We start from the raw sequence: 14,778 nt of genomic DNA on the forward strand, positions 1-14,778 counted from the left end.
CTCATTTTCATAAAATACAGATTTAGAGAGTAGAGGTAACTTTCTCAAGGTTGCACAGAGAATCAGTTGGCAGAAGAAGCCTTGGAAATCAGTCTCCTAATTTCTGGTAACCCCATCAGGTTAGCAGTGGTAAAATAGGATTGGAAATAATAAATGATTAAGGAAACTTTCAAAAATCCCCAAATCATAAATAAGTGACTTTGAAACACAAAACTCTAAACCAATGGTTGGATCTGCTATTGAAATCAGAAGCCACAATGATGTTTCTGTCTCATGTGAATGGATGAGAGTAGTGGAGTATGACTGTTGCTCTCAGGCCAAACACAGGGGACTCTCAGAGGACCTCTGACACTTGGTGATCCTGCATTCGGTCACTCTTCCAGTGGGGGAGACACCTCCACAAATTATTAGCAGAATGAGCAGAAGTTAAGAGGACCAGGAACTTCCCTTTTCCTGTCTCTTGGCAGACAAGTTTGTGGGACCTGTGTTGCAGCTTGGCTACAAGATACTCCTGCCTGGGACTTTGCATCTGGGGAGAGTGATGCCCAGATGGGGCAATATTCATGGAGTGGCAGCTTCTTGGGCTAGTGGTGGTGGTGCTGCTGATGTCCTGCCTCTTTTGGATCTTTCCCATTTTCCGAGGCTGGCTCTCCAACTTCCTGTCATTCCTCTGAGCTACAATATCCTTTAAACAAATCCCCCTTCTGCTTCACTGCTGGTCTCCCCTGGCTTGTTTGCAATCACCCTGACCAACGCATTGGAAGGAGAATGAATAGCCTACACAAGTCCCTGCCAACAGAGTTGGCGCTCTCTTATGTATCTCACTATAAAAATTAGAGAGGCATGATGTTCAAACAAAATAAAGTGGGAGGCTATAATTAAATTTCACCAGGGCCTTCAGGGAAGGGAACTTTAAAGGTCAAAACGTTTCAGTGTCCAGCTGGTCAACAAGTAGAGCCTGCAGAAACGTGTAGAAGCCTTCTCTTGTCTGCCCCATTCGTGGAGTGACCAATGCTGGGACCCAGGACGGCTCATACAATTAAAGAGACCCACCTTCAGGCAGAGGAATATTTAGTGCAGCTCCAGGTGGCATGTGAGAGGGGTGGAAGCCATCCTCTCCTCTAGCATTTCCATCTGGACTCAGCTGGTTTGTGGGGTGCCATAGGTGTTGTAGGAAATCAGCCAGAGCGGCCTCTTCTCCGTCATTGGACAATGTAGGGTTGGAAGTCCCAGCTGGGGAGAGAACAAACGCCTCCTCCGAGGCCACTGTTCACCGGCAGTGCGACCTTGCCCTTCTCCGGCATCCCTCCCCTGTGCTGCCTCCCAGAGGAACCAGAAACAGTAGCCAGGGGGCATGTGAGGACATAGTGCAAAGAGCGGAATGAGGCTGCTAGGGACTAAATGCATATGTTCCCCTCACCCCAACTCACATGTTGAAACCCTACTCACATGTGATAGTATTAGGAGGTGGGGCCTTTGGGAGGTCCTAAAATATTATTAGATGAGGTCATGAGGGCAGAACCCCTGTGAGTGGGATTAGTGGCCTTAGAAGAGTCATGAGTGAGCTTGCTTGCCCTCTCTGCTCACTGGCACATGAGGACACAGCAAGAAGACAGCCATCTGCAACCCAGAAGAGAGGCTTCGCCAGAACCCAACCATCCTGGCATCCTGATCTCAGACTTCCAGCCTCCAGAACTGTGGGAAACACATTTCTCTTGTCTCTGAGCACCCCCAGTCTGTGGTATTTTGTTACAGCTGCCCAAATGGACTAAGAGAGTCCCTGTCCAGTCCCCACTGCAGGAGCATGAGCCTGCTTCAGGCCTGAGCTGTGTACAGGAGCATAGGAGGGGGATGAAGTGATGGGAGAGACATGGAAGTTTGATGTTGGGTTGGGCTGGACTGTTTAGCTAACTGAAAGTAAGACTTTTCTTATACCTGATTGTGACCAGAAAACATATGGGACCTTCTGGAAATGTGGAGTCAGAGAAGGGAGATTCAGCAGAGTTGGGGTGAAGGAAGTGATGGGGAAATGAAGCCCACCTTGCTGGCACCCCACCATGTCCGGCTCCTTCAATAAAGTGCAGGCAACTCCATGTGAAGTCAAAATGCACAAGCAGTGCAGGCCCCTGCCTCCTGCCCCACTTCACACCCCACGTCCTTCCTTTTCAGGACTTAAGGGACCACCACGGCTGGGGCCCCAACCTCAGTCTTTCCCTAACACTCACAGGGCCTGGGTGAGAGTACAAATAGAGGGCCAAAGGTCATGTGTCTAAATATTTAAACATAGAAGTCAAGATAACAAGTTGTTAAATAAACTACGTTGCAACCTTCTACCCTGACAAGCATAACTTCATAAAGACCTGGGAAGGGCTTCCCTGGTGGCGCAGTGGTTGAGAGTCCACCTGCCAATGCAGGGGACACAGGTTCGTGCCCCGGTCCGGGAAGATCCCACATGTCGCGGAGCAGCTGGGCCCGTGAGCCATGGCTGCTGGGCCTGCGCATCCATAGCCTGTGCTCCGCAACGGGAGAGGCCACAACAGTGAGAGGCCGGCGTATCTCAAAAAAAAAAAAAAAAAAAAAAAAAGACCTGGGAAGCCAGGTTCCAGTTAGAGCCTCAGATTCCTCGGGGTTCTGGTGGGGCAGAATCAGGCCTCTCTTCCCACCTCTGACTCCATCCTGCACCCGGTCTTGCATGTGAACCCCCAGTCCACACATTTAAGCTCTGTCCATCCTCCCCAACAAACAGCCACCCCCGCTGTCCTCAGGGGAGCAGCCACCTGTCCCCAGAAAGAAAGACCTGGGGAGAGGTCCACACAGGAGCTGGGAGCAGGCTTGAGGCTGTTAGGACAGGGAATTGAGGGGTCCTTTGTCCCCTGTGCATGAACTATCTAGAAGGGGCACAGGTTCCTCGAGAGCACATCCCCATCAGCTCCTTAGATTCTGTCCCCTAGGGAGGGCCCTTTAAAACATGGGGCCGGGGCAGCCACCTGGCTTCTAGGCCAAAGGGTAGGACTGATGACCCTTCCTACCTTTCCAAACTTAACTCTTCAGCATCTGAGTCTGAAATCACGACTCCTTTCCTGGCACGTGGCCCTGGCACAGTGGCCTCTGCTCACCTCCCTACCCCACACCAGTGTGTGTGTGTGTGTGTGTGTGTGATGAGAACACAGCTCTTCTGAGTTGCTGCCTAGGCATTTTACAGCATGACAACCTTGCTAAACCCAGAGTCTGGACATTTAGGTAAGGACCTCAGTTTAAGATTCCCACTCAAAGTTCCTGCTTTGCTTTTTCTGGGGTTAGAGTTAAGGTCGTGAAAAGTTAGTGACCTCCACCCTAAAAGCCCCTTATAAGCACTAGGTGCTTGCTCCCTGCTCTCCACCTCCCGCTCGCTCAGGACCTGGGTTGGAGGACTGCCCTTACCCCAGCTCATCTCCACCCCTGCCCCGCCCCATTTCCGGGATTTGTAAGTAATATATCTTGTGACTTGACTTTCTTTGTGTGGGTGTTTTAAAACTGCCCCTCCCATCAAATGATGCCAGGGAGCTCCCTAGCGCCCCCGTGTGGGGGGCTTTTGCCTCCTCATCCTGCAGGTCACAGTCTGCGTACTCTTCGTTCCATATACCGGCTCCCGTCGGCCCCGCAAGGCGGCGTGCCAGTGGCTGTCAGCCCCAGAGTGGTCCCTGCTTGTGCCCTGGGAGGTGACGGAGGTTGGGCTGTAATCGGGCAGCATCTGGAAGGAGGCCCAGCCACATGCAATCACGCTTCTGCAGTTGAGTGGCTCTCCCTGGGTGTCTTCAAACAGCGTTATGTGCTAGGCAAACCCTGAGAAATTACCAGCTCAATCATTCTGCTTTAAAAAGAGGATGTCCTTGTCACTTCCTTCTCCCAGCATCCCCACACGAACCACTGGCAACTGATTTATCATGATCAGATTATCCAAAACAACAACTCAGAGAATCACTGGGACAAGTAATGTGTGCAGCTCTGCTTTTCCTTCCCTCCTTCCCTCCCTCTGGCCCTCCCCTCTTTGCTCCCTCCTTCCTTCCTTTGCCGTTGGAAGAATAAGCAACAGGAAAAAGGTAAGGAAACACAACTACGCACAATTATTTAAAATGCTATTGATGGATCACAGGAGAAAGAAAATCAACATTGATTGAGCATCTATTAAGTGCCAGGTGGAACTGGTGTTTCCCCATGGCCCCTCCGGCCCCATCGGATTCCCCCAAGTAGATGTTATCTCCTCCTTTCTGTGAACCAAAAAATGAGGCTGAACAAGGGTGCTCAGTAACAGGCCCCCTGCCCCCGTACCGGGCAGAGGGCCCGGCGTAAGTGCAGACCAGAAGGGGGCCATCGGAATCCTTCTGAATCCTTCTGAATTCTCTCCAGGAGCTCCCTCTGGAGGAAGAAGTAAGGTAGTGAGCCCCTGTATCCCCCGGGGTGTCCATACTGGCACATTTTGCTATGTTCTTTCTTGCTGTGTCACTCTCTCTTCCCCCAACTGCTATACCACCCTCTCCCACAAAGGCCCACCTCTGTAGGACATCCTAGTCATCAGAAAATGAAAATGCACTTTTGCCTTTCAGAGCACAGCTCCTATAGGAGTGATGTTGAAATGGCAAAAGAGAAGACCGTTTTCATTAAAACACACATTCAGGCTCTGCTGTGCAGATTAAATTAGGAAAACCATTTTGACGAGGGAGGCTCAGCATGGAGCAGACTTCTCAGTAAATTAGCAGAGAAGTGTGGGTTAAAGTTCCGGGTCCCCGGATGTAACAAGAAAGCAGAGATGGCTGTATTCACTGCGAGTGAGAGGGGGGACAAACGAGCCTTGCTGCCGAAGCTTAGTGGCTGGAAAGGCAGCTCTGAATGTTTCATAGGCTTGGGGAGGGTGAAACTGTGAATGATGATTACCAGAGCTGTAGAGGGCTGTGGTGCCTGGAGGGAACTGCCAGTAGGAGCTCTGTCTAAACAGACTTCTGCTCCCAGTGGCCTTCGCCTCATTCTGGGCCTCAGCTTCTAAGGGGACAGTGCAGGGCAGTGGCCAGGAGTCAGCAGACCAGGCTTCCAGCCCTGACTCTGCTAGAGCTTATCCTGTAGCCTTGTCCTCACGGTTTTGCCACTGAGCTTTGGGCCCTTCCTCTGCCAGATACTGCATGGATACGTGACATGTTTTGAGGCCACCCAACATTACTGGAACTCTTCCTCTGTTTGGAGAATTTGCATCCTGAATCCTTCCTTCTCAAGGGAGAAGCCAGAAGCATACTTGCCCAGTCGGCCTGCAGTTGGGCTGAGGCATGGGGCCTGAGCTCTTCCAATCAGAAGCACCAGGACTAGAGCAATGGGAGCAAGTGCAAATGTGTAGAAGCCGTTTTCTGGGGAGCATGGTGGTAGACAGTGGGCCACAGGGCAGAGTCCCAGGGTCCAGGGCCTGGTGTTAGTGGGGTGAGCTGTGAGGTCTGGGCCTGTCATCATCATCACCATCAGCAGCAGCAGCTACAGCAGCAATCAAATCTCTGCTGGAGCAACTGGCCACAGCGTGGTTTGGGGTGCTTCTGGGTTCCTATCTTCCGGGCCATGGACTTTGTGCAAATTAGCCAAGGGCACCCCTTCCAGACATTTTGCTGACATCTGCTGGGAAATTGCTATGATATAGAAATCTAGTACATGGTATAACAAATATACAAACCTGTCTAGGGTGTGAATGGCGCCCCTTCAAAAGCCATGTGGTGTAGTATGCAACCTGTGCAACTGCACTTGGAGGTCCTTCAAGCCTGACTCTTTGGGCTTTGTGGAGATTCTGTTAGGGACTTAATTTCCTTTAGTAATTGCTTTTTCTACTTAAGCTACCTGAGATGGGGTCTGGTGTTTGACTAAGAACCCGATTGGAACAAATAGGGATAATGACACGTGCCTCATAGGCTAAGTGCCAGCTGACCAATCGAGGTAAGAGTCTCCCAGGGACATAAAGACTTCTGTTACTCTGCGGCTTGGTGCTTAATTTATTCATTTTTAGAGGAACATGGGAAATGGGATCTGATTCACCGTCTTCCTTCCTTATTCCAGAAACCTATTTGTTTATTCTTTTGTTCTAGTTGTCAGGGTCACAGTTCATGGTTAAATAGAGGAATCACAAGCATGGAAATGAGAGTGTGTGTTATAAATATTCCAGTGGGGAGACTTGTGGGAAAAAATGGCTTTGCTGGGTCTTATTGGTGCACTGCTCGGTCTCCTATTATTACCAGGAGGGATGACATCAGCCTGTGTATCATTAGTCTGATGACTCTCTGTGTGTGTGTATGTGTGTGTGTGTGTGTGTGTGTGTCTGGTGCAGATAAAGTGATCAGTTTTGAGGTTTTCCGGAATTGTCCAGATTTGAGATGTCTTGTCCTCATTTATTAGGCTATTTCTGGGCCCATGTTTTTTGGTTAGGCCCTGTGGGGCTGCCCCTTAAGGTCATAGCCGCCCCTGCCCAGGGTGTAACGAGGAGGGAAAAATGAGCAGGGCCTCCCCAGGGAATTCTCTCCCCATCAGTAGCTGGAAATGTGTGTTTGACTCAAGCCTCAGCTCTTCAAACCTGAAAGGAGGAAAGAAGCTGTCTGCTTGTTTCCCACATCCCCTTCCCCTCTGGTGCCCGAAGCAGGGAGGGGAGAGGAGGGTGGGCTGGAAGGTCTGGGCAGGCTGGTACCTGCCCACCGGTCCGATTTCAAGGCCCTCTGTCGAAATCAGCCACCCTTGTTTGCTGCCTGGGGCCTGACATCGTTTTGCTGGGGACTTTCTTTCCACTTCGAGCAAGGAGCAAGGGCTGCAGAGGCCGGAAGACGGAGCCTGTGAGTCGTGTTCGCCCCTGGTGGCTCCTATCAGGGTTTGGACAGAGGGGAGGGCAGAGGGGAGAGAGGGCGTCCACATCCTGAAGGGCAGTGGGGTGGGGTGGGGGGTGGGAAGAGGCCCTAGGAGAAGGGGAGGGGGAGCACCGGAGGGGTTGGGAGGTAGGGCACCTGCATACAAACATCCTGGATTCCAGAATCTGTCCCTGGTCTCTAGGGGCCTCTGACCCTCTGCATGCAGGTTGCATTTCCCTCCTGCAGGAACTTCTGACTCCCTGCTCCTGTCTGAGTGACAGACTTTTCAGATGAGGGGGACTGGCCGAGGAGGCCTCCCTGTCCTGCTCTCACTTTCCCTCCAGAAGCCCTCACTCCACCCGGCTTCTCAGAAGGGAAACCGCACACAAAGGGGAAACCCAGTCGTGCCTGTTTCTGGAAATGCTCCGAGGAGCCTCAGGCAGGAAGGGCTGGGGAGGTTCCCAGGACAGGAGGATGGGGTCTGCGGAGAGGTGTGCCAGAACAGGACAGGGACCCCTGCGGGACTGCAAGTGGAGACCTTTGCTCCCCTCGGGAAGTGCAGGCCCTGGGCTCAGGTGAAGAGGCCTGAGACGAGAGACAGTCTGACTTCCTGTTGGTCCATTACTGATCTCCTGTCACATCTCCAGGGTTTCAAAATAAATCAGGGCCTTTTCTACACAGAGTCCTGTTTCTCTGGCCCCAAGTTGCTGTAGGTCATCGAGTGGGGGGCTGGGCGGGCAGCAGGCAGCCATAAGCCACCAAGCTGGGTTTTGTGAAGGTGTCCCAACTCATTTTTTTCACTTGTCCCCCAGTCCCCTGGTACAGTCCTTCTTCCATGGTCATATGAAGATATATAATATAGTCTCCTTTTCACAAATCAGATGGAAGTGACCCAAGGGACGGGTCATCTAGAAAGCCCTCCTTCCATGCAGGAATCTCCTCATTCTTGAAAGGCGATATTAAACCCTTCCAATGACAGAGAGCTCCCTCCCTCACGAGGGACCTCATTCCCCTTTAGGACAACTCCACTTGTTAGGAAATCATCTTCCTTCCTTTGGACACCCAGCTGTCTCCTGGACTCTCTCTCCTATTGGTTTCAGTTGGCCAAACTTTTGATAAGATCCTTCCTCTCTCTGACAGGTCTTTAGAAGTTCCAAGGCCTGTTCTAATGTATCTTAAGCCTTCTCCTCCAGGGTAAGATGCACCTGCCTCTCTGGCCTGTCCTCAGTGACTTCATTCTGCTTCCTGTCCCTCCCCCTCTACCGAAGTCCCCTTTGCTATCAGCACCCCAACGCTGGGGTCTGAGGAGCAGACCGTGTCCTGCGTGACTCTGTGAAACACCTGCCTGGCCAGGACTAGAGGCAACTTGACTCACATGAGAAGCTCAGGAGTCCCCAGAGGTCAGGGCCCAGCGGGCCCACTTCCCTACCTCTTTCCCATGTTCACCTCTGGCCCTCTGTGGACACCAAGCCCCAGAATGAGGACCCAGTGATGCTAGAATACATGTGCTGAAGGGAACCCTGACAGGTAGCTGGCCTCATATTCCTTGCACTGGGCCATCCCCTCAAGCCCTGAGTCAACCGTGAGCTTGCGCCTCTCCAAGCTGCAGGGTAGCCAAGGGACACTGACTTTACTAGAAGATCCTGCGGAAAAGGCAAGTAATGTTCAAGATGATATTTTTATGTTAAGACAAATGCATATCTATCATGTAATAGAATGTAGAAGCATGAATTTCAAAGCCACTACCTGAGATTTCAGAGGAGTATCACACTCCGGGAAGGTTGCTTCAGGCTATTTCTTTAGAATTCAGTTCCCAGTACCCCAGAGGGCTGGCTCCCTTGGCTGAGGGTTGTTTAAGTTGGGTAGAAAACTTGGAGAGGCTCTAAGTTCCTGAGTTTCTTGGAGAAACTCCGTCTCCTTTGTTATTAGAATGAGGCAAGGGAGGACCAAGGTAGGGAAGCGATTAGCCTGAGGACACACAGCTTGGAGTCCAGACTTGAAACCCAGATCTGTTCTTTTGCCTGGACTGAGAAATGCTGCATTGGGTTTATAAGAATGCTTACCATGGCAAGAAAGGGGATCTGATCACAGAAACGTGTCTTGGGCTTAACCCTTGGTTATACAGAAAACGCAGTGCAAAGACCAATTTTACTCAGAGAGTCTGTGCTCTAGGTTCTGAGTAGAGTTGATGCCATTCATGGACAGCAATATATTTTCTTACCTCCTTCAGGGCCTAGCATTCTGTTTGGGAAAGAGGATCAGGTGAACGAGGAAGAGAAGTCCAAGTCCAGTGCCAAGGAATAAAAGGAAGAAGGCCGAGACGGTAGCAAGGCCAGCCAGAGGCTGTTCTGGAATCCAAGCCAGGGAACTGGTAGGACTGATGTGTTAAAATGGTCAGCAATCCTTCGACTCTCCCTTGCTCACACACAACAGGCTGTACCTGCACATGTAAACACACACACACACACACACACACCTCACACTCGGAGTCATAGATATCCAAAAGCTTATGATCAAGCAGAGCCTCACAAAATGCAGGGGACCACTGACGATCTGACCTCGCCACCACACAACCACCCACTGTCACCTGCAGTGACAATGCAAAAGGGAATCAACCTGAACCAGGGAACTGAGTAAGTGTGGCTTTCTTTTACTTAAAACGCTGTCCCTCACATTATTAAATAAGGGTCAAAGATCTGTGTTTTTTATAAAGGCATCTTCAACAGTTTTATAAGTTTGTGACACCCAACTGTCAACCTCTTAAGCCACGAATGTCTACAGATAGTCTTGTGGCTGTCACCTCTCACAGAAGGGCAACTCTCAATATCATTTAATCAAGTCAATTAATACTGTTTAATAAATAGGCCAGAAAATTAGCTGAGAGTTTTTCTCGGCGGGATGCAGCGTGCGACCAAAGTTATGGAAGATTGTCCCTTGAATCACTAAGGCAAACCTTGTTGAGTGTCATTTTACATAAAGCAATCACATAAAAAAAAGTTATAAATAGAAAAAAATTCCGAAGTTCTCCCACAGACAGGGAAACTGAAATGTCCCCCCCACCAAAAAAAAGGGAAACAAAACAAAACACTACCATCCCCACCTCCACGACCCATTTGCTTCAAGTTCTTGATCATACAGTACTCGACATCTTTGGATATTTCACAATGTACAACTCCAAACTGCAGCCAAGAGAAAACAAAAAGAACTAACCAGTCGTCTGAAAAATTGAGTTTATGAGAAGTCATTACTTTTACAAAATAAAAACAAAAGCCCCAACACCACTGGTTTCTAATTTGTTCGTTTTTCCTCGTTTTCTCTTAAAGTTTGGGTCAGCCCCACTCCCTTGGCTGAGGGGGGAACACAGGCATGTTGGCTGGTGGGTCCCAGAAGCGAGGGTCAGAAATGGAGACAGGAGTGTGAGAGGCGGCTGCCCAGCAGATGACGTCTAAGGACAAGAGGGTGTCAGCAACAGTTCCCTCTGGCTGAAAGGGCAGCTGGTGGTGTGTGGAGTCACGGGTCTCTTCGTGGGGGAGCTGGGAGAGTGACAGAGAGTCTGTGGTCTTCTCTGGCCTTTTTGTTTTTTTGTGTTTGCTCAGGAAGAAGCCAAGGCGATAGGAAGAGCCGAAGTCTCTGTGCCCACAGCTCTTGGATTGGGGACACCAGCCCTGGGCCATCTGCACAGGAGAACTCTCCTCCCTTCTCTGGGCTACTGAGAAACAAAAGCAAACTCAGCAAGAAAAGGGAGGGAAGGACAGGAAAGGGGAGAGAAGATCAGGAAGGCACTGGGCCAGCAGAGCTGTCTTCCTTCTCAGGACCAGCTACAAACCAGAGAGCCAGGGATAATGCGTGGACAGCCCTCACTCACAGAGCCCTCCAAGCCAATATTGGAGCCAAGCCTCTGACTTCCCACACCGGACAGCTGGCTTCCTCCCTGGGGGACCACGGAGGGGTTGAGGGTGTTCAAACAAAGCAATGCCAAAGTCCTGAGAAGCCCCCAACTGAAAAGCAAACACACACCTGGGTAACTAGGCATTTTGTCTGTTTCCGGGAATCAGGTGGAGAGGGGCAGCTGCCAGGTGTTAAGAGGAGGGAGGCCCCCATTCCTTCTGTGTTGGCTCTCGGAGTCCTGAAAGGCTCCTTATGGCATTGGAGGGACCACGCAGAGGTGGGGACAATGCAATGCGAGATGGTAGCCCCCGGATGCGCACAGTGGCCTGCCCAGAAGGGAGGGTAGGATTTAGAGTTCCCCAAAGCTGCCTGGGGGCGGTGGACAAGCCCACCCCAGCCCTCTTCCTCTGTTAGCCTGTCTAGTTTGGCCACATTTCTCACCTGTGCCAGCGTAGAGGTGGACGTGATAAAACTAAGTCCAGTGAAACAGTGTCACCAGGGACGTTAAGACTGCAAAGCTCCTGCTCTCTCAAGGCTTCTCTCTGGAGGGCTGGGCATGGATGAGTGTGTCGGTGGATGGATGGGAGGGGGAAACAAAATTACCAGCCCCCTTTCACAGCAGGGTGAAACTGGGGTACAGACGGCTGACCTGTCCGCGGTCACAGGACAGGGAGGGAAAAATGGGCCCGGACCCCAGGAGACCCCCTCCTGACGCCGGGAGGCCTCCCTGCCAATAGGGCACTTCCCCTAAGGATCCCAGGACCACTGGAGATGGGAAAAATGGCCCATCGGAACAGTGTCAGCAGGGACTCTGCCTTAGAGTGGTGGGGCTCAGGATGTGTATCTCAGGACCCTACCTTCATCCCTGCTCCATCCAGTCTGCCTCTGGCCAAGCCACCTCCCTCCGTCTAGCCCCACACAGCTCCAAAGTGCTTCTGGACACCTGGCCTGGGACCTCCCCTTTGGCATGGGCCCCTGTGAGTTTCTGTGTGAAAGCAGAGAGACAGCCAGAGAGAGGCCAGGCCTTTTGGGAGGAGATGCCCATCTCAGACACCAGCAAAGGGGAGGCGGCTGCCTCAGGAGGGCCAGAAAATACCACTGCGGCTGCTATTTTTTTCCTTTTTCCTTTTGAAATAAAAAGTTCAGACCCACTGGATGGGGCAGGTGGGCCTGGGAGGGGACGGGGAAGCAGGACTGGGGTTGATGAGGATCAGCCTAGTTGTTGGCTTCAGACATGGAGGCCACGTGGTTGAGGCCGGCGAGCCCGGGGAGGCCGGCCAGGCCCGCGGCCCACGGGTCGGGCAGCGGGAAGTAGGGACGCGCGGCGGCCACGTTCTCGGCCAGCGCGAAGGCCAAGAGGCCCCCCGCGTTCCGCTCGGCCTCGAGCTGCGCGCGCCCGAACAGCTTCATCTGCGTCTCCTCGAACTGCCGCTCCAGCTCCTGCAGGCTCAGCGCGCCCTTGGGCGCCGCCAGGAAGTGCTTGGCGGGGCTGGGGCCCGGGAGGCACACGGCGGCCCCGCCCAGGTGGCCGCCCACGTCACCCAGCGCGGGGGGCATCACGAAGGCCGCCTTCTCCGGGGCCGGGCCGCCGGGCCCAAAGAGCAGGCTGGCGGCCCTCCAGGCGGCGGGCTTGCGGCCGCGCCGGGGCCGGGCCATGCGGCAACTCTGGCGCTTGATGTGGCGGTGCAGGTGGTCGGAGCGCGTGAAGCTCTTGTAGCAGAACTCACACTGGTAGGGCCGCACGCCCGTGTGGATGCGCATGTGGTTCTTGAGGTCGTAGTTGTGCACGAACTTGGCGTTGCAGTGGATGCACAGGTAGGGCCGCTCCCCCGTGTGCTTCCTCATGTGGATCTTCAGCTTGTCCTGCCTGCAAGGCAGAGCCAGAGTCAGTCCCTGCCCAGAACCCCAGGAGCCACTCCTCCCCCTCTCCTCCCCTTCCTCCAGAACCTGCCAAGGCTCCCAGTTGCTGCGGTGTCAACCCTCAGGAACGGGACTCCTGCTAGAATTTACCTTCAACTACTGCGCCACCCCAAACAGGTGTGGCTTCTCCCCTGGATTAGAGAGTGGATCAGGAGCTGGGCCCAGAGAGGCTGCTGTCATTCCGGAACACCTGTTACGCATAAGCTCAGAAGACTGAAGTACCCACTCTGTCAGGGCCCGTCTCATAGACTGGAAAATAGACTTGCTGGGGACATAGGCCCCGAAAGTCAGCAATCTTTCACTAGTCCTCCAGTGGGGCAGCCGCTTCTCATACTGGACTGCACCTTCAGCTCCACTCTCTCCAGGCAACAGGGTCTTTCCTCAAGGTTCACCCTGGTCCCATCCCGGCCCCTGGGCTGTTGAGACCTGTCGGTCCTCAGCACTAATCTGAGAGGCTACAGGGATCAGGCACACCTTGTTCAAGCCTCCTGCACTGTGGTTGCTTGGCCCCAGCCCTCGGCTCTCCTCTTTGCAGACAATTCCAGGGTTTACAAAAGAGCCAGGTGCAACAAGAATGCAGCCTAAGCTAGGGCAGAGCGTGTCAGGCTTTAAGCAGTGTTATTCAGAGGTAAGATATGACGTGGGGCTGCGGCTCCCATCAGCGGGTGTGGGAGCCTCCGCTCCAGCTGCAAACCCACTGCTAACGTGATGGGTGACCTTAGGTGAGTTACGTAACCTCTCTGCGCTGAGCCGAACCTATAGCACGAGACGTCAGTTCCTGTTGTCCAGAGCTGATGGAGAGAAATTTGGGTTTGTGTTGAGCTAGATTCAACACAGCTCCTGGCGGTCTTGAAAGGAAAACGGACATCTCACGGCTGTTTTCATAAAGATGGAACGCTGCATAAACCAGCTAAAGGAGCCTTTCAGCCACGCAGAAGTGGAGGCAGGTGAGCTTCGAGAACTCTCAGGATCCTTCTGCAGCCTTCCTTGACCAGGCCAGGCAGGCCAGGAAGCTGTGTCCAGCCTCCCACCTCCTCCCTGCAGGTGTGGCTTGGGTGGAGCGTCTGCCTGTAATTTTTGGCTCGGCTTTGAGGTTGGAGCAGATGTGGAGCCCAGGCATCCGCCCTAAAATGGCCAGATTTAAACCACACTCAACATAACCCCAGGCCAGCAGGAGCGGCTCCTGGTCTCCTGGTGTCCCCTGGCCACTAGAGGTCTCACTGGCTCTCATTTTCCAGCTAGTTCCCCAGGGGCGGAGCAGGAGAGAAAAGGACATTGATGAGTACACTGGCAGGACCAGGGGAGAAGGACCAAAAGGACAGATCCATTTCTCCCACCTGTGCTCCCTGGAAGGCTGGAGGGCACGTGGCGGGGGGGTGGTGGGGGGGGTGGAGAGTGGGGTGGGCAGGGAGGAGGAAGGGAGAGTTGGTATCCTTCACACACCAGACACCGCCATCCCCGGACCTGCCCTGCCCACAGCCCACCAGCTGCCCCCAGGCTGCACGGTAAGTACCCCGCTGTGACATCTCATGTGCCCTCCTGCCACCAGCGTGCTGCTCTTATGGTCTTTGTAACCCACATTTCATCCAGGTGATTGGAGTTCTGAGCATCCTGGCTAGTGGATCTCAAACTTGATGAGCCATTATCAGGGTCTGATGAAACACAGAGTGCTGGGCCTCCCTCCCAGACTGCCTGAGTCAGTAGGTCTGCGGGGGAGAGAGCAGAGAGTTTGCATTTTGAATATGTGGCCGGATGTTGCTGCTGCTGGTGGTCTGAGAACCACTGGCCTAGGTTAATCCTTCAGTTGGCTGGTGGGCAAACTGAGGCTCAGGGAGGGTTAGGGTTAGGACCAGGGAGGTGAAGTGCCTAAGGTCACCACGAGGGTAATGGCAGAGCTGGGACGAGAACAGCCTAGGCCTCTTTCCTCAGCACTGCACTGTGACCTGTGTAAAAATGTGGGGGTGGGGTGCAGAGTGCTATTTGTAGCCCTAGAGCGACGCTGTACAGTCCTGGGGAATACGTCTCGGGACTCCACACGTTCGCTCAGGCTCTGATGAAAACTGATGCTAGGCGGTTGGTTAGGCTCACTCATTGCCTGAGGCACTCATCCTCACCAGGGCCTAGTGGAGGG

General features: G+C 53.0%; 1 protein-coding gene across 6 annotated transcripts in view; it reads right to left on the minus strand.

The window, feature by feature from the left end:
• Positions 1-9,686: 9,686 nt before the first annotated feature.
• Positions 9,687-14,778, minus strand: part of ZBTB7C (zinc finger and BTB domain containing 7C) — a 375,288-nt gene continuing 370,196 nt past the window's right edge. For all 6 annotated transcript variants that reach the window (XM_060118296.1, XM_060118294.1, XM_060118295.1 and 3 more), the window contains one exon: positions 9,687-12,594. In XM_060118296.1, coding sequence (XP_059974279.1) covers positions 11,943-12,594 — 652 coding nt within the window. In that variant the 3' untranslated portion in view covers positions 9,687-11,942. The remainder of the gene's footprint in view (positions 12,595-14,778) is intronic.

Source organism: Mesoplodon densirostris, chromosome 15 (genome assembly GCF_025265405.1).
Source record: "Mesoplodon densirostris isolate mMesDen1 chromosome 15, mMesDen1 primary haplotype, whole genome shotgun sequence".
NCBI classification, from domain to species: Eukaryota; Metazoa; Chordata; class Mammalia; order Artiodactyla; family Ziphiidae; genus Mesoplodon; species Mesoplodon densirostris.